Source organism: Lepus europaeus, chromosome 3 (assembly GCF_033115175.1).
Source record: "Lepus europaeus isolate LE1 chromosome 3, mLepTim1.pri, whole genome shotgun sequence".
Lineage (NCBI taxonomy): Eukaryota > Metazoa > Chordata > Mammalia > Lagomorpha > Leporidae > Lepus > Lepus europaeus.
In genome coordinates, this window is record NC_084829.1 from 161,265,650 (window position 1) to 161,284,687 (window position 19,038).

The 19,038-nt window shown below is 54.8% G+C and overlaps 2 protein-coding genes across 2 annotated transcripts in view; one reads left to right on the plus strand and one right to left on the minus strand.

Moving 5' to 3' along the window:
• Nucleotides 1–9,640, plus strand: part of SLC22A3 (solute carrier family 22 member 3) — a 100,854-nt gene extending 91,214 nt beyond the window's left edge. The window contains exons 8-11 of the mRNA XM_062187778.1: nt 2,892–3,000; nt 3,715–3,827; nt 7,234–7,333; nt 9,580–9,640. Coding sequence (XP_062043762.1) covers nt 2,892–3,000; nt 3,715–3,827; nt 7,234–7,333; nt 9,580–9,640 — 383 coding nt within the window. The remainder of the gene's footprint in view (nt 1–2,891; nt 3,001–3,714; nt 3,828–7,233; nt 7,334–9,579) is intronic.
• A 2,300-nt stretch (nt 9,641–11,940) lies between these two features.
• Nucleotides 11,941–19,038, minus strand: part of PLG (plasminogen) — a 49,098-nt gene continuing 42,000 nt past the window's right edge. The window contains 3 exon segments of the mRNA XM_062187008.1: nt 11,941–12,337; nt 12,882–13,027; nt 17,533–17,639. Coding sequence (XP_062042992.1) covers nt 12,176–12,337; nt 12,882–13,027; nt 17,533–17,639 — 415 coding nt within the window. The 3' untranslated portion in view covers nt 11,941–12,175.

Below are 19,038 nucleotides of genomic sequence, written 5' to 3' on the forward strand. Positions count from 1 at the left end.
ACATACGTTTCCTAGTGCCCCTCCCCGGCCCTGGTGAAGTAGAACCTGTGCTGACCACCACTCTGCGCCCCAGCAGTCGGTGGCCCAGTGCATCAGTGCCTCTCGGAGGCTCCTCACTCCCTGGGGACAGGTGGTCTTGCCTGGAGAGACATGGGGGTGGGGGCGCAGGTTGTCCTCGGCCAGTTTGCAACCGAATGCAGTGAACTGGGCCCCCAGCGGTGACCTGGATTCCTAAATCACCTTTTCTGCTTGCCCTTCAGGGCAGTTGTTGGAATGAGTGAGTTCTTATTCTCCTGGATTGGTTGAATATTCTCTGGTGAGAACACAGTGACTCTGCCTAGCTTGGTTCTCTCTGATACTTTTCACTCATGTCTGCTTCTCTACTAAACACACACACACACACACATACACACACGCACACACATACACATACACACACATACACACACATGCAGGACGGTGGAGTTACTCTAAAAGCTAAGAGAATGGTTTGGTGCGGGGTGAGCATTCGCGTGTGTATAAAAGGTAAAGTTTCTGTGTTCGAAGACGAATGCCAGACAGACTCTGGGCGTTCCTGGCTGTGTTTTGGAAGGCAGACGTGGTCTCGTTCATGCAGTCACATGTCCTCATGGCAAGAAGTTTAGAGCATTGACTTTCTAGAGTAAAAATGGCAAACTCATCCTACCCTTAAATATCGGATAGGATTCCTTTGGTGTCTCCCAGTAGTTCTTGTGGAAGGAAGGAGGGCATCTTCCCACAGCCAGAGCCATCTTACACGGTCGCTTTTACAGTGGATGAACTGGGGTGGGCATTGTGGCGCAGAGGGTGGAGATCCCTCTCGGGACGCTCATGTCCCGTATCAGGATGCTGGCTCAGTCCCAGCTATCCCACGTCTGATCGCATTTCCTGTTAGTACATCCTGGAAGGCAGCACATGGCGGCCCAAGTGCTTGGGCCACTGCTACCCACGGGGGAGACCCAGATGGAGCTCCGGGCTTCTCGCTTTGGCCTGGGCCCTGGCTGTTACAGCATTTTTGGGGAATGAACCAACCAAGGTGTTACTGGTCACGGTGGGGACGGCGATTGCCAGAGTGAGTCTCCTGGGTTCTTTTCCTCAGCTTAGTATAGAAATAAAACGCCAGGAAACAATTTGCAAAGAGGCAGAAACTTTTATTAGACAGAAAAGAAACTTTTGTTTGATTGGCAGGTGACAGAGAAAGCGTCTGGTCCGAGAGGCGAGCAGGCGGAGTGCCTGAGCGGGACGCTGGCTCTGAGCAAGCGCCCCGGGTTTTTAAGGCGTTACTGTGTGTTCATTGGGTCATCCTATGGGGGTGCCCATTGGACGGGGGTTTCACATGTGTGTGTCGATTGGCTTGGGGCTCAAGGAGATAGCAGGGGTCTCCTGGAGACTGTTCGTCTCCTTAGGGGCTCAGCCCCCTCCTCTGCCAGCTCTGGGTGGAAGATTGAATTAACTTGAAGGCAGGGTTTAAAACCACAAGGTCACACAAGATCGCCAGGGTCTCCTGGAGCCGGCCCGACTCTCCCCAGGGACACAGCCCCTTCCCCTGCCGGCTCTGGGTGGAAGATGGCACCCACCCTGGAGGTGTGATGAAAGCCGCAAGGTCACACGTACAGCACAAGAAGCTGTTAGTGGGGAGATGCCAGTCGGTCTAGAGACAGCTCCCCAGCCACAGCCAGCAGCCTGCTTGTGAGGGACATTCTACCTGCGGCTGAGGGGCCCGCAGACCCCAGCTCAGTGGCCGGCCTCACAGTGGATGACCACTTCTGCACCTCTCTGTCTCTTCCCACCCCCTTCAAGTAGATGAAAAATAACCACTTACCAACAGCTGGCGTTTGAGAATGTGGCTCCTTCTGTGTGATGACTTGGGGGAGGTAGCGTGGTTGGCGATGGTGAAGATCGGGCGTGAGCTGCGCTTGAGCCGTAACGTACAGAACAAACGGCCCCCTGTGTTTTGGCCCATTTCCTGCTGATGTAGCAGAACAGCCAGACTGGGTGATCTAGGAGAGAGCAGAGGTTTGTTTGGTGCACGGTTCTGCAGGCTGGGAAAGCCAAGAGCATGGCGCCAGCGTCTGCATGGTTTCTGGTGAGGGCCTCGTGCTGTGTCACAAAAGACAGATTAGGAAGTGGAAGAGATGAGGTGTGAGGGGTGGCCTTGGTTGCCGACAGCCTGCCCTGTGGCCACTGACCCGGCCCTGGGAGTGTTAACCCTGTTGAGAGAGTAGCTTCAATCCAGCCGTGGGAGTGGTCTCTCCCCCGCCCCTTTACCCTGCGACCTAATTGCCCCTAAAGTCCCAGCACCTTTCAGTGCCTTGGCCTGAGTTTTAGACGAGGCAGCCCACATCCAACGCATGGTACCCTCCCAGGGCCTGGTCCTGAAAGCGTTGCTCCTCTGGAACGCAAGGTCGGCTCACGTGGGATTTCCTGGTCAGCTGGGGCCCAGCTGTTTTGTGCACGATCGCTGAGGCTGCAAGCCGAGGGGACGCATGGACTCCGGACGGTGCTGATGGTGGTTTCCAAGGGCACGGCTGGAAGCTGCCTCCCAGTGAAGGGCTGGGCCCAGGCACTCTCGGGAGGCCCTGCCCAGAACATTGCTTCACGGTGGAGGGTGTTCAACACGGTCCTCACGTTGTATGTCTAGATCCCAGCCCTGCTCAGAGAAGCACCTAGCACCCTCAGGCGCTGGCTGTCATCCTGTTTGTCATCGCTGTTGTTGAAACTTGCCTGGCCATATTGGGACGATCTGTCATTTTGTACCTAAATTTAGCGAAGGCGTAGGGCTGGGTGACACTGATGGATGCATTTTACTGTTCTGTGCGATGTTGATGAGCTTGGGCCTCTGACTCTTCCCTCCCACCCTTCTGTGCTTGCAGGGGTACCGTGGTTGAGGACCACAGTCGCTACCCTGGGAAGACTAGGCATAACCATGGCCTTTGAAATCGTCTATTTGGTAAATTCAGAACTGTACCCAACAACATTACGGTAATTCCAACATGGCTCTCGTGGCTTCTCCTCCGTAACTGAACAGCCAGGGGTTTCAGGTGTCTTCCGTGCTGCGATGGTTTCCTTGGCGTGGTGGTGTGGCCCCGGGCTGCATTCCCAGCGAAGGGGGCGGAGTCTGCCTGCTGCCTGTGCGATGGACGCCCTCCTCATGTCAGGGTCTCCATCCACAGCTGAGGTTTTGTGGAAGGGCACTGGGCTCGAACCAGAACACCCACAGTGCACTTGTCTGCCTTCCTCGCCGCCACCCTGTCTCAAAGCTCTGGTCTCTTTCTGAGCCTGTCCTGATGCAGGACAGAGCATCTGGGATTTGAAGCACAAGATGAAAACAGTGCCCAGAGCCGTGCCGGTGGGCCTCTTAGCTGGGGGCACAGCCCCTGGGCACGCCACACGGTGAAGCCAGTACAAAGATGGTGCCTGCGTCTCCCAGAGCAGGCAGGGTGTCGAGCTGCTGATGGGCGAACACGGGTCTGCCCCCCACCCCCAGACACATCCTCACTGGCTGCACTGAGACGCGCTGCAGAGTGGAGATGCTTTGCTTAGGCTACAATGACAGGAAGGCGTTTTCAAAGCTAAAAATGATAGAAACGAACAGTATGGGCACCACTCCTTTATTATTTAATAGGCCTGACTATTTCGATTGCTTTTCCTGTTGAAATGCTTGTCATCTAAAACAGTTTTTTTTTTATCCTCCAGGAACTTTGGGGTCTCGCTGTGTTCGGGTTTGTGTGATTTTGGGGGCATCATTGCCCCGTTCCTCCTCTTCCGGCTGGCGGCCGTGTGGCTGGAGCTCCCGCTGATCATCTTTGGTAAGAGCCCGTGTCCTCTGCCGCCCTGGGGTGCTTTCACCGACACCCCGGCACCAGCAGAATCCCAGAATCATGTCCATTTCACTGCTGGATGCCAGGTGTCTGTTTTGAGGAGCCAGAGTGGCGATAGGAGGATTTAGAATCCTAAGTGATTTTCATGGATTTATATGGAAGGGTCGGGATTCAGTTTAGCCTTCTTTGTTTGGGTTCTGAGTTAAAAGCAAGTCCCATGGAACTCTTATGGTATTGAGGACCCGACTCAGCCACTCAGGGGACCCGTTTCCAGTGTGTTTAAAAATGAACCTAAAGACCAATTGCACTTTTCGACGTTCTTTGTCAATATCAGATCTTAATTTGCTAAGATGCTCAAAGTGCTAGGCCAAAGCAGGAGACACAAACCTACTTCCAGGTGTAGTGGGGGCTCTTCCACGGCCCCCAAGCTTGAGAAGGGGCGGCGCCGTGGCTGGGAGGGCCCTGCGGGGGATTCCGAGCAGGGCTGCGTTTCCCGCCCTCTCTGTTCTCACGGCGGAGGGCCCGGCTTGGCCCTCTCTCACCCTGCCTGTCCACCTCCGTCCCCTCAGCAGGTGGGGTTTCACTGGGCAGTTGAGATTTGAGCGAGGTTAGTCCACGATGACGTGTGTGCTGACCCACGCACAGCTGGCTTGAGCACGCTGGGGAACAGAACACCAGTAAATCAACAAAAGTTCATCTCCTTGTTCCACGGGGTTTAGGAACCACTCAGTATTCACTCCATAGCCAAGGCGAAAAAGCAAAGAAAGAGAGTGCCATTGTCCAGCAAGGCCAGAGCAGTCCAGGAGACACATGAGCTAATCTCTCAAGCCCGCAGCCAGAGCTGGGGCAGCAGCGGGGAGGGAGCCAACCTTCCCAAACCCCGGTGACGACACAGCGTGATGAATACGCTGGCTCCTGCCAGTGTGGGAACACATCACCAGGACACCTGACCCCGCTGTGTGGAGGAAGCAGCTCTGTCCAGGCTGCGGCCTGAAGAGCAGTGGGCCCTGCGTGGGACGGGCGTGGGCGGTCAAGCAGTGACAGGCCCAGCCACGGGAGGAGTGGACCGAGCCCAGTGTGCGCCGCGGGGCCTGCAGGGAGAGGACGGGGACCGGCCAGGCCACATCACGGAGGCCTCCCCCAGCATGTGGCGATTTGGCTCTGTGTCCAGACAGCGGGGGAAGCTGTGGCGGATCACGCCCGGGTGGACAGAGCTGCTCTTGCATTTTATTGCTAGGATTCTGGTGGCAGGCATGCTGCTGAATCACACGGGTGCTGTGCTAGCTACGGGAAAACTAAAAGAAGGTGGTAACTGAGGAAGAGGGACTAAGAAGTGGATGGGGGTGGGGGCAGCAGACAGACCCCAGGCCAGACGGGCAGGCTGGGACAGTCGACAGGGCCGGAGCAGTGGGAGCAGAGAGCTGGGCAGGCAGGCCCGCAGTGGGACCGCAGGTGAGCCACAGGCCCTGGCCAGGGACCCCGGAGCCGCGGGACCTCAGGAGGAGGGTGGGGGGCTGTAGGTGGGTCTCGGGCAGTGTGGGGCACCTCTTATTCTGATGCTGCTGAGCTCAGGAGAGAGCAGGGCCTGACGGTGGGGATGGGGAAGCCATCGGAACGTAGCCCCCGCAGAGGCCGGGGAAGGACCGAGATGCCCAGGGAAATGAGGCTAGGGAGATGGGAAGGGGCGGGAGCAATGGGGGAGACCAGGTGAATGGGCAGGGAAGCCTAGGGCAAGGGGGTGACACCAGACCACCCGAGGGCCTAAGCTGCACCGTGCGATCTGGGTTAGCACGCAGGGAGGCTGTGGGGCCACAGCAGTGTAGACCAGGGGGAAGTAGGGTGTGGCCCACAGCAGTGTTCTGGGCCGGGCTTGTACTGTGGCAGTCCACTGTTACATTTTCAAGAATTTCGTCAGCATCATTAAATATTAGAGAATACAGGGAGCAGGCCTTCTGCCCAGTGGCTACTAAGCTCATGTCCCACATCAAGGACCTGGGTTCGGATCCCAGCTCTGGCTCCTGGCAGCAGGTGATGGCTCACATAATTGGGTTCCTGCCGCTTACATGGGAGACCTGGCTTGCGTTCCTGACTTCCAGCTTTGGCCTAGTACCGACTGTTGCAGGCATTTGGGTGTAAAAAGCAGATGAGAGCTCTCTGCTTGTCTCTCTGCCTCTCTTATTAAACACTTTAAAAATGTGGGGCAGGTGTTGTGGTGTAGTGGGTAAAGTCACCACCTACAATTCTGGCATCCCATATGGGTGCCGGTTCGAGACACAGCTGCTCCACTTCTGATCCAGCTCCCTGCTAATGGCCTGGGAAAGCAGCAGAAGATGGCCCAAGTCCTTGGGCTCCTGCCACCCACGTGAAGCCAGATGAAGCCCTGTTTCCAGCCTGGCTCAGCTCCGGCCATTGCAGCCATCTGGGGAGTGAACCAGCAGATGGGATATGTCCGTCTGTCTCACTCTCTGACACTCAAATAAATAAAGCAATCTTTTATTTAAAAATATTAGAGTCTAAAAACAGAAGTAATATTATACAAAATTAACTCCTAATCTTTTGGCGGCAGTTTTTTCCTGTTCTCTGTGGTCTTGAGGTTGCCCTTGAATCTGTGCGTATCTCTGTAGAAATGCCGCAGACAAGAGCCCTGCTGGGCTTAGCTCTTCCCTGTGCCACACTCTGCACCGCTGTGTCAGCGCCCATACTGGAGTATTTACACCGCAGAAATGGGCAGACGCACGCTACCCATCAGGGCTTGATCTTCCAGGGCTAAGTGTTAAACACTCACCAGCAAACAAGTAGGATGTGCAGAGGTAGAGAAAACAGGCGAAGATGGTGTAGCAGAAATGTTGGCTGCAAGGAGCAGGATGAGGGAGAGGGTGGTCCCTGGAGGGGAGGCCCAGTGAGGACAAGAGCACTGAGAGTGTGGGATGCCCCCACCCGTAGGTTCTGGATGCTGGGCAGAGGGATTGATCACCCTAGTGAGGCCCAGACAGGCCTGGGCGAGGGCTTCCTGCAGTGGGCAGAAGCGGGGACCAGTCCCACAGTGGAAGGAGCCAGGGGCAGGTGGGAGAGGACGCAGCTGAGTGCCGGGGCCAGTGCCGGTAAGTGGGGTGGGGCAACCCCTCTCCAGGGGCTTCTGCTTCCCATGTGACACAGGAAGGGGGTCTGGAGTGCTCAGGGCTCTGTAGGCCCCCGATCTCGATAATTAATTGTCAATCACCAATCTCGGTAATGAACTGTCCATCAGTAGGAGAGCGAATGCCAGCCAGGAGTCTGGGGTTTGAGGAAGGAGGAGGGCAGAGGACGAATGTGGAGGGGGTGTGGCGGGGCGGGAGGGGCCCGCCGAGCGTTCTGCATTCCTGGGGCAGACGTAACGCCCCCCTCCTTTCTGCAGGTGTCCTGGCGTCTGTCTGTGGTGGCCTCGTGATGCTTCTTCCGGAAACCAAGGGAATCGCCCTGCCGGAGACAGTGGACGACGTAGAGAACCTTGGCAGGTATCGTGCAGAGTTCAGCGCACGCTGAACAGAGGCCAGGCTTGCGGACACTGGGGGAAGGGTGGCGTTGAGGAGCTGGGGTACCCAGGGGGAGAACATTCAACCCCCATCTCGCAGTCTCAGCGGCAACACCAAGGGAGATGTCAGAGGTTCCTGTCACAGGAGACCCAAGGCTAGAAAAGAATGCGCCTGGTTTGGAGAGGAGGGACCAGTGATGCGACAGCGTGGAAGGGACTCGGCCGGGGAGGTCCCGTGTCTCAGTGGGGATTCCTGTGCAGAGTGGAGGCATCGTGGTCTTTATGGGGTGACGTGGGAGGCTGAACAATCAATAGTGTTTATTGGAAAATAAAACCCGTAGCAGCCTCTGTGGCTGGCTGAGAAGGTAACTGACAGGTGGTAGGTAGGTGGGTGCGTACAGACACACATCAAGAGAGATGTGGTTAGAGATAGGAAGACAGGAAAGTGAGAAAAAGAGAGAGAATATTGGAGGCAAGTGTAGATAGTGTGCAGCTTATTTATTGGTTAGTACCCAACCAATAAATAAACATGAAGGTTTATGTCAATTAAAAAAACTGCATTACACAAATCATTTCTGATGTTGTGTGCTTGACATTATTTCATAAAAAGAATGTATAGTAAAATATCTAGAGTAATACTATACCTCCTCTGGGGGTGGAAGGGGGTGTGGAAAGAAGGACCTATGTCTTTCAAATCTGTGGACTTTGGGGTTGTTGGATTTTTTTTTTCAATTAGAATATGTGGGCCTATATTATTTGTGTCCTTGCTAAAATAATTGAACAGCTAATTTAAAAAATAGAAATCCATCTTCTTAAAAAAGACTTGGACATGAATAGTACGAGCCTCTTAATGTATCAAAAATATTTATAAAGTATTAAATATTTATAATGTATCAAAAATATTTATAAAAATACTGCAATTATGGGAGTCTCGGGGCAGGTTCTTTCTTCCATTGCTGATTGTTAAGAGGGGAGAAGCTGGCCTATTTTAAGCTCCTATAGGATTGACAGTTCCGCACATAACACAGAAATGCTCTGTGCAATAGAAACTCGTGTCCTCACGTTTTATACCCAGCAGATCAGAAGGCTCTCCCGCTCTGTAGATGCCGGCACGGGGTGGATGCTGCCCGGTGCAGAGGCGAAGCCCTTCCTCGTGCAGCTGTAGTTTGTGCTGGGGGTGCTTCAGTAGTCAGTGTCCCTCGGGGGGACTGGAGATTCCTCTCTCGGGTCCTCTCTTCATCAGGTGCCACCTCCCCCCCAAAGGTTGGCAGCTGCTGCCGAGGTCCCTCAAGTGTTTGACCGGACCTTGAACGCTGGGCGGGGCGTGGCTGTCATTGTCCTGTCTTGGGGATACTCTTTGGAAAGATGAGATTGATGAATTATCCTCAGAGCTTCCCTAAGAAAGGGCTGCTTTGCGCTCAGAACCACCAGCGGAGCCCTCATTGGCTGCCTGCTAACGGAGCCGGCCAGTCTCGGGTAGGCAGGCATTTGATTTCTCTGCCGGTTTGGCAGATTCCTCACCCTGACGTCCACCTAACCGTCACCCTGGAACACTCCCTCAAGTTGGAATAGGATGGGCGTTTCACTAAAAGACCTTGCTACTTGTGGAACAAAGTTCAGAGAGAAGGTGGACAGGCTACACAACTGTGGGAAGTCCTCCCGAGGCTTCCTCCACCCCAGGGCCTTGCTGCATCCGGAGCCAAGACAGACTGTGCTGCTTGTCCCATGGTGGGGGTTGTTTGGGTGGTGCCAGGGAACAGAGGCTGGGTGGGGGCAGGGGACATGTTAGCTAAATTCACTGTATCCAGCCCCCAGCCTTGAAGAACAATCTGGTAGAAGTATGATGGCTGATTCTACAAATTAGACACATGAGATCCATGATCGTTTTTGTCCCTCTGGGAAAACACTGCCCAGAGCCCAGTGACTGACCCTGAGCATTTGTTACCTTGTGTCACATCAGTAGCTCATTTCCAAACCGCATTCAGTAGTAGCGAGTCAGAAGGAACTTCCTGCCACCGTGCTACTAAGTTACGTCCGAACACGGTCTGGAAGTACAACAGAGCTGGCAGGCAGGCGTTTTGTGCTCGTGGAGTTGGGGTTTTGAGAAAGGTGGGCGCGGGTGCCTTGGTGAAGAGCAGCCATGGTCCTGGGCGGGGGCGGGCGGGCTGTGGTCTCAGCAGCCGCCTCATCTCCCACCAAGACCTCACGGGTCCTCCTTTGCTTTGTCAGCCCACACTCCTTCCAGTGTCGCCGGAAAAAGAAAAGCCAGGTGTGCAGCTCTCACCTCTGAGGCCCCGGCCGGGGGACGCCGCTGTCCTGAGAAGCCGCGCCCTGCAGAAGCCGCCTCTCCCCTCCAGCTGCTGTGTTGTGCTGTGCCGAGTGGCTCTGACACCGTGTGAAGACATTCAGGCTACCCAGATATCTGTCCGTGTTTGTGGAATAGGATTTGTCATGCTGTTGACCTTTCTGGGACTCCCTAGCAGCTGGCTGGGTTAGCAAAGAGCCGCAGGGGCTCGGCTTGTGTCGGAGCTGTGGAACCTGACCCATTGAGTCAACGAGACGAGAGAAGCCCCCTGCCCCCCAATTCTCCTGACAGCTCCATCGAGAGTGCAGGATGTGCGAACACGGGCCTGGGCAAGCTGCACCTGCGTGTGTTCATTGACTCTGCTCAGAGGACAAAGCCCCCAAGCGCGGCATTGTACAGATTTCCTGGAGGATGGGGCCTGTTCGCCAATGGCTCAGCTGTGGACCGGAGCCTGGGCTATTCTGCCACTCCAGGACACCCGGCCGCCCTGCGCAGTGCTCCCCTGCAGTGTCGGGTTCCGGGCACGGTCGGCGTCCTAGTCCACACAGGAGGACAGACCTGGGGGGCCATCGGAGGACCTGGCTCTGCTATTTATGCTCGGGTTTTGACCTGGGATCCTGTGGGATACGTTTGCCTCCTTTTGTGGACACAGAGAGCCACAGGTTCGGTTTGGGTCTTTTTATGCTCAAACAACAACAACAAAACCCATGGATTAGGTGGTCAGGGGCCACAGGATTTTCACAGTAAAGGGATATGTATCTTACACTCGTGAGTTCAGGGCCCATGGTCAAGAGTGAGAAGCATGGCCGCTTCTCACCCAGTCTTGGTGCTTTTGAGTCATTTAGGGGAAAGCTGAAAGCTTCATTTAAATGAAAAGTCCGTTAAATCCACGCTCGCAAGAAGCAGTGGCTTTGTAGTGAGTTGACAGACAAGAAGGGGGTGGATCTTGTTGTTGTTGTTGCTAAGGCTTTGGAGATGGAACTGAAACCAAGGGCCATGCTCCTCTGCTGCACTTGCTGTGTTGTCAGACTCTGTATCCTACACCAACTTTGGAATGAGCTGCTTCGTGGACAGGCAAAGTGGGGGCTCACCGCGCCTTTGGCCAAGGAGGCAGAAGGTGTCCACGTGGCGAGCCAGGGAGCACCCCCACGCCGCGGGTTCTAGCTGTAGAGCAAGCTCCCGGGTTCTTGGAACACCCGGGAGTCGGATACAGCTCGTGGAGGCGTGACAGCCCTGCCTTCGCGGACTCTTGCATTTCTGCTTCTCTCTGCATTTCTTTGCTGTAAGATCACTTTGCTCAATGCCACTGTCACCTGGAAACTGTATTTGGAGTTGATATTTTTGTTGGGTAACAATAAATCATTTTAAATTGTTAAGAAAACCCATCATCTCTGTCTCTGTCTCTCTTCTAAGCGTGCGTCACTGTAGAACGCTGCCCCACAGCGGGCACCGTGTGCTGTTTCCAAACGGCAGCCAATTAGAGACGGAAAACAAGCAGCCGCCTCCCGGAGTGCCTCGTTTGACTTCTGCAGGCTCCTCCTGTGGCTCCTGGACCCAGACGTGACCCAGATAACATGCAGACTCTCAGCGTCACACGCCTTTACACACATTACACACGCCTTTACACACTCCACTCCGTGACACACGACCCTGCTGCAGTCCCCTGTGCTGGGCTACAGTGGAGTCATCGGAACAGACTTCAGTCCCCAGAATCGCACGTGTCCCGACGCCCCACACATAGGGCAGCTTTGTAGACATTCATCTCCGAGCCGAAAGGAAAGACATTAGAAACCTGTGTTGGGGGGCTGGTGCTGGGGTGCCATGGCTTAAGCAGCTGCCTGTGTTGCCGCCATCCCACTTAAGCACCGGTTCCAATCCCAGCTGTTCCACTTCCTATCCAGCTCCCTGGTGATGCACCTGGGAAACCAGTGGAAGGTGGTCCAAGTCCTTGGGCCCCTGCCACTCATGTGTGAGACCCGGAGCCGTGGCCATTGTAAGCCATCTGGAGAGTGAAGCAGCAGATGGAAGACCTCTCTCTCTCTCTCTCTCTCTCTCTCTCTGCCTTTCAAATAAATAAGTAAATCTTTGGATGAATAAATAAAAGGAGTCGTGTTGGGCCATGTGTAGCTGATGGATGGGGAGAAGCACGGGTGACTTCCCAGGTCTCTTCTCTCGCAGACTTCCTAGTCCTTATGCACATGAGCTAACTCCCTCCAGTCTGCTCAAAGTTGGAAAGTTGAATGAAGAACCGAGTTATGGAGGGACACCCCAGCAAATGAGCTCAATCAAGTGAGTACAGTGTTTATTGACCATCAGTGGCACAGCTGTGTTGCCTTATTCCAGAATCCAGCAGTCCATGGCAGGAATCCTTTAGCCACACACATACAATACTGAGCTGGCGGCAGGTGACAGGTAAGTGCGGTGCCTCGATTCCTGTCGCCTACTTCCAGGACACCAGATCCCCTACGCGGGCTCCAGCCTCTGGGGAGCTTGATGCTTCACCACCGGTCTCCCATCCAATTAATTATTTCTCATTGTTCTTTCAATCCAATCAACAAACCTTGAGACACGAACATAGACGCCAGGCTTATTGGGACGCGCACAGCCAAGACCCCAGGAGGTGACTCCTTGTAGGATGTATTTGTCTTTCTCGAAGCAAACCAGAGGCCCACCGCTGTCACCCTGCATGGGGTGGGGAGGCGGGGAGAAGAACTCCATGTGAGGCTCGAGCTGCCAGCCTGCTGCTAAGGGATGCCAGTGGGTTTCCTCAGCGTTTGAAACCAGAAAGGGACTTAGTGCCATATTGTGCGAGCACTGTGGTGTTTAAGTCATCAGCAGTGTGTATTCAGGGGAACCCCACCATGCAGCTCCCCCCGGGGGAGAGGGCCTCCTGCACACTTGTCCCCCACCTCCTGCCTGGGGTTTTTTGGAGCCAAGGTCGGCTTGGGCAAGATTGCAAAGTGGGTGCAGTGGGTCTCTGTCCTGTACCCTACCCCCTTTCTTTACTGCAAAGGTCCCTATCTCAGTCCCTCCCCACCTGCACGCTCCCAGGAGGTAGGTAGCCACCCCTGGAACTCAAAGCCAGAGAAACCACCTTAGAGCACCCAGGGACCTGCAGGGCTTCTGAGCAGTACTGAGCAGCCTTGAATTTGCTGCTTTGGGACACACTGTCTGGGGCCCACACAGGCCAGCGTGAGACCAGCTTGGGTGCCCAGAGCCGGCTTACCTGGCAGCTGTCCGTGCCGCCTGCCAGGTGCCCAGCACACAGCTCCGTTGACCTGACTCTTCCATTCAGATACTCGAAGCGATTGCACACCTTGTTCTCAATCACAGGCAACTGCGCTTCCTTGAGAAGGCCAGCCCCATAGGTCCCTGTGTCCGAAAAGACGAGAGAAGCGGCTTAGACGCGTTCACAAGGAAACTTCCAGAACAACAGGGCAGCAATGATAGATGTCCTGCGTGTCTGTGCAGTTGGATGACGCCAGGAATCAGTCCCTAAGACTGCTGGGACTCTGTGGCCTTGAAAGCATGAACATTTAAGACTCTGTGTTCCCGAGACCTGGCTTGAACAATCTGGGTTTCTTTGCGGTGGTCTGGATTTTGTTATTTATTTGTTTACCTTTTCCTCTTTTAAAACCATAAACAATTTTTAATATGGAGATAAGTTTAAGAAATACAATTGCTACCCCCCTTTTTTATTAAATCTTTTCCAGCCTTTATATGCTTCCTTTACTACCTGTATTATATTGCACCAATCAGATTCTGGTTTTTTTTACCCATGACTGCAGTATAAGGACATATGATGGAATGCTCTGGTCTTTGTAATTAGGATGCTTGTGACGGGCATGTTTCCTGGTGGAATGAGAATGTTCTGGAAGGTGATGGTTGCACAGCGTTGTGAATGTGCTGTGACTTTCTGTACCCTTCAAAGTGATTAAAATAGTAAGGTCTAGTTTGTGCATACCTTACTGCAATAAAAGGAGAGAATTAACCTTTTCAGGCACAAGTTCGTGACGTGGTGTATTCCACTGGCGTCTTTATCACCCCTGTTCTACTGATGCTCCCAGAGGTGATGTCCTTGACCTTGAACCTGGTCCATGGAGTCCCTGCCCACGTGCTCACTGGCCTCTGCTCATGCTTCCAGCATAAGAATGTTCACAGTTCATTCTTATTCCTGAATATTTTCTTAAATCTCAGTTCCCAGAAGTTATGTAAACATTTCATGGCTTCCCATAACATTGCAAAATTGTTTTCTAAGCTGGTGTCACAGTGTATAATTTCACTAGAAAAAAAAAAGCCCCTTCACCTACTTTTAAGAGTAATTAAAAAAAAAGCAACCGATAGACTAAGCACGAATTATTCCGGCTCCTTTTCTAATTTACATCAGAGGGAAGTGCGGCTGCTGCGCTGGTTTTACACGCTGTATCTCTCCCTTGGTGAACACCTGCTCGCTTGCCTTTGCAGAGCTGAGACAGGGAGTCCACAGACCTGCGGAGGAAGTGCCCTACACAGAGGGACACACCCCTGGCTGCTCCCCTGTCACAAACAATACAGCCCTCCAGTTTTGCAAGCATGGCTTTCAACAGGGTTTTTGCAATAAACTTGTGCCTTGCTAGCGTGGAACAACCAAGAAATCAAGTACTGGGGCCAGCGCTGTGGTGTAGCGGGTAAAGCTGCTGCCTGCAGTGCTGGCATCCCATATGGGCGCACGTTTGAGTCCCAGCTGCTCCACTTCCGATCCAGCTCCCTGCTATAGCCTGGGAAAGCAGTAGAAGATGGCCCAAGTCCTTGGGCCCCTGCACCCATATAGGAGACCCAGAAGACGTTCCTGGCTCCTGGCTTCAGATTGGCCCAGCTCTGGCCGTTGCTGCCAACTGGGGAGTGAACCAGCAAATGGAAGATTCTCTCTCTCTCTCTCTCTCTCTCTCTCTCCCCCACCCCATCTCCTCTCTCCGTGTAACTCTTTCAAATAAATAAATTAATTTAAAAAAAAAGAAAGAAATGAAGTACTGTCACGGCCCCCAGAGACTTGGACTCAACTCCATGATTCCCTGGGGCCCAGAGAAGCGGCCCTCCACCTGGCAATGACGTGCGCCTGGGAGAGCCTGGTCCAAGTGGGCCTTGTCCAGGCTGGCCAGAGCTGCTGTGGAGGAAGGGCCTGGCCGCAGCAGCATCGGGCCGGGGTGCATTGATTGAAATGAGTTCGTGTGTGGTGGCCGCACCCCTCTCTGCGAACTCCTGGTTCTAACGTGGCTGCTGCTTTGAGTTCTCTACTTCCTGAGTAGGCCCTACACACTGAGAGAGAACGAGCCTCCTGGTCTGTGCGAACGTGCTGCCACCCTATGGCCAAAGCTGAGATGGCGTGCTGGGAGCCGGGACACTGCAGGGAACCCAGGAACAGGCGCCCCGCTGAGACCGCGAAGAGAAGGCGGCAGGGAAAGGCGGGGTGCAGGGCAGAGCCCAGGGATTGCTGGGGGGATCCCCTGGGGGAGCCCTCGGTCCCAGGTTGACCTCGTGTCTCAAATACCAAAGGTGGGGAACTTCAGGGTGGGAAGGGGAGAATTCTGACCTCACACCCGCTGAACGATCCGGACTCATTACTGATGTGCAGAAAATGGGCAAGCAGCGAGAGTTACGTGTTGTGACTCCTCCCGGTCTACTTGCTGTTCTGAGAATCATCTCAATACAGATGTGGGCAGGACCAGGAGAGACAGGGAACCCAGTGCCGGGGGTGGTAGAAACGTGTGGGCAGGAGGTGGGGCAGAAGACCCAGCAAATGGACAGGGGTGTCAGGAGGCCCGGGTTCCATAGGGGAACACCCTGCTCATGTGATGTTTGGTGATGATGGTCGTGATGATGGTGACGATGGTGGTGATGTTGGTAACAGTGATGTCAGTGATAACGGTGATGACAGAGATGATGGGGTTGCTGGTGATGGTGATAGTGATGTTGGAGACGATAATGGTGGTGTTGATGGTGATGGTTCACAATCTTAATTCTCAAAATGACCTCTCAGTACAGATGAAGAAGCAAAGCTTAGAGTACGGACAAGGAAACCTGGCTTAAAGCAATGAAATGACTGCCCAATGTCACGTAGAAGACACAGGGCCCAAACTCTCACCCGGCTCCGCGGGACTGAGGCTCCTCCGTAACCTGCTGAGCTACTGGAGAGGAAATCTCTTGGTTTTCGGGAGCCTCGCAGCCTTTCACCCTACACCCCACGGTCCTGCTGAGGGATCTACCCTTTGCCCTTCTGGGAGTGACTGGGTCCTGCCCCAGTTCCAGGGGGAGCAGGTGAGGCAGGTGCAAGCCAGGTGGCGATTGGTTCAGGGACAGACACAGAACCCGGTCCGACCTCTCGGAGCCGGATGGACCACTGTTTGCACTGTGGGGAGAGCGCCCTCCCTCCTCCTCGGCGGAGGCAGAGCCGCCACAGCATCCACAGCCTGGAAGGGCGGCGCCTCTGTGCCCGGGCGCGGCACCCAGACCATGGAGAGGCTGGGCCTGGGCCATCCTGTGAGCCAGCGGACTTGTCACCTGGGGCTTCCTCTTCGTGTTTAATCCACTCTGCATTTCCTGTCTCTTGCAAGAAACAGTTGCATTTGCAGCAACTGCCTTCCCTGTCACCCATAGGAGCTGCAGCTGGTGGGGCACCGAGCCCGTGCCTGGCGCTTCCTGCACTTGCTCATCGGCCCCCCGCAGCAGCCCCGCAACCCGGCTGTCAGCTGAGGAAATAGTCCCCGAGACTTGGGAACTTTCCCACCCAAGCACCATCCAGGCCCGACCCTGCGTGGCTTCCGAGATCAGATGCGACCGGGCGTGATCAGGATGCTATGGCCGTGGACCAGAATTTTCCGAGTTCCTAACACTGGTTGGTAAGTGGGTGTGTCTCACCCAGTGACTGACAAGGCCACCTCCCCCACGCCATCCCTGAGCCTCAGAATCCTCAATTGTAAAACAGGAACAGTGGCAGCACTGGCACACCCCGCGGGCTGCTTCCCCGGCCAGGCGTCAGATTCCCAGGGTCAGAAGTGCAGGAAGGGAGCCAGGTTTGGAAGATGGAAGCAAAGGCACAGAGAAGGGAGGCCAGTTTCAAAATGACCTACACCGGGAGTTTCTGATCTTTTTGTTTGTTTGTTTTAAGCCCAAAATGTTTCTGTTAATGAAAGCTTATGAAAAGGGCTGATTGGGGGGGGGGGGGCATCCGCAAGCATGGGCTCTGCAGGAAAATAGTTACAGCAGAGCGGTACCCAGAGGTGCACCGGCCCATCCAGGTCTCCCGAGCTCCTGCCTGTGCCCCAGGGCCCTTGCTATGCTGAGAAGGTGAGGCAGGGGTCCTAAGACGTCCTGTCCCTTGGCTGGGGGCAGTCTCCTGTGGGAATAATTGTTATCAGGACACCAGCAAAGTTTCTGTGACGTCTCACCTTTACCCCATCAACCAAGCCAAATGCCATCCTGCAACTGGGGACTCCTGGGGCTTTCTCCCCGCCCCCACCCCATCAGTCTCCTCCCGCACCCTTCAGATGTAAAGATGTTCGAGAAGACTACATTAGCCGTGCCTCCCACTGTTGCCAGGAACCCAGGATGACTCACTTCACGTGAAGACTAACCCAGCACCCTCAGCTTTCACTGTGGATGCATCAAAGCCCTGCTTATCCAGGGAAGCAATATTATTGTTGAAATCCTGGGTTCAGAAACCCAGAGAAACGGTCCCCCTCCCCGTGGGACTGTGCCTTGACGACAGACTGTGGGCACACAGGCAAGGTGCTATGGACCACAGGCACTGATCGGGGTGTGTGCACCCTTCTCCGCCCGCAGGGGCTGTACATCCACATCAGTTCCCTGTGTGCACCGGGGAGGGTGTGGGGTTAGCTCACCTTGGGTTTCTCCCCAGCCAGTGATGTAGCACTCCGTCCGGTCAGCAACCACGTAATCTGGGGAGGGCAGACAAGCTGGGATGACCTTGTCGGTGATGACGGCAGGGCTGGAAGGGAAGCATCGACAGTCACCCTCCACTGCTCTCCTGGGAGTGGCTGCTGACCGCTCACCGCAGACGCCACGTGCCTCCGAGTCCGTGCTCCGCTGACAGAGCAATGCAGAACACAGCTCTTCACCTTCACAGTGGCCTGCAGACCCCCAGGTGTTCACTCTGGAAGCATCCGCTGTAGGGCGGGCGCCCGGCACAGTGGTTGAGACACAGCTGGGACTCGGCACCTTGTATGGTGGAGCCCGAGGTCGGGTCCCGGCTGCTGATTCTGGCTCCCTGCTACTGTACACCTTGGGGTGCAGCAGCTGAGGGCTCACATAGCGGTCCTCTCCCACCCGCACAGGAAACCTGGGCGGAACTCTGAGCTCCTGGCTTTGGCCTGGTCCAGCCCTGGTTGCTGCAGGTGTTTGGATAGTGCACCAGCAGGTAGAAGAGCTCTCTCTCTCTCTGTCTCCTGCTAACTTTCTAATAAAAATAAATATTAAAATTAAAATGCTAAAAATGAGGAGGAAACACCAGTTGGGTACAAGAAGCTGCCAGTGTTTGTTCACCTGGGAAACTGAGGTGACAAAGACCAAAGACTCCGTCCCACACATGTCCTGGACACTATGCAATTTCATAACAAGTGCAGCTTTTTTTAAACAATTTTTTGGGAGTCGCACAGAGAGAAGAAAGAGCATTCCCATCCAGTGGTTTCCTCCCAAATGCCCACAAGAGCTGGGCTTAAAAGGCTAAAAGTCAGGAGACAGGGACTCCATCTGGGTTCCCCACATGGGTGGGGGGATGACGAGCCATCAGCCGCCGCCTCCCGGGTGCACGTTAGCAGGGGACCCAAACCCAGGCCCTCACTGCGGGCTGTGGGAATCTCAGATGCTAGGCTATGCCCACTCCCACAGGTGCGTGCGTTCTATGTCAGTTCAGAGGGTGCTGCTCAGTGGACAGAATGTCCGGGGGAAACACTAGCCTGGGCCTTGAACGGAGCCCATGTGTGACCAGGGCCAGGGATGCCAGCTTTTGGGGCCTCCGTTTCATCATCAGCGAACCTCACAAGCCCATTCCAGACTGGAAGTGCAATAGGACGGGAATTAGCTCTTTGCATGAGCACAGTAGCGCTGCTTTCCAAAACTCCCACAGGCCTTTGCGCCCCCTGGCGTCTCGAGCAGCGCGCCTGACTTTCAGGCCTGATTCTGCTTTAGTCCAAGCTGTGCTTGGGATGCGGGGTGTCCCCCAGAGGTTCACGTGTGGGACGCTTGGTCCCCAGGGCAGTGATGGCAGGAGGTGGTGGCCTTTCAGAGGGGGGGGCCATGAGACGTCATCAGGTCTGGGGCCGGCTTTGTGGCACAGCAATGGCTAAGCTGCTGCCTGCAATGCCTGGTATCCCATGTGAGCGCCAGTT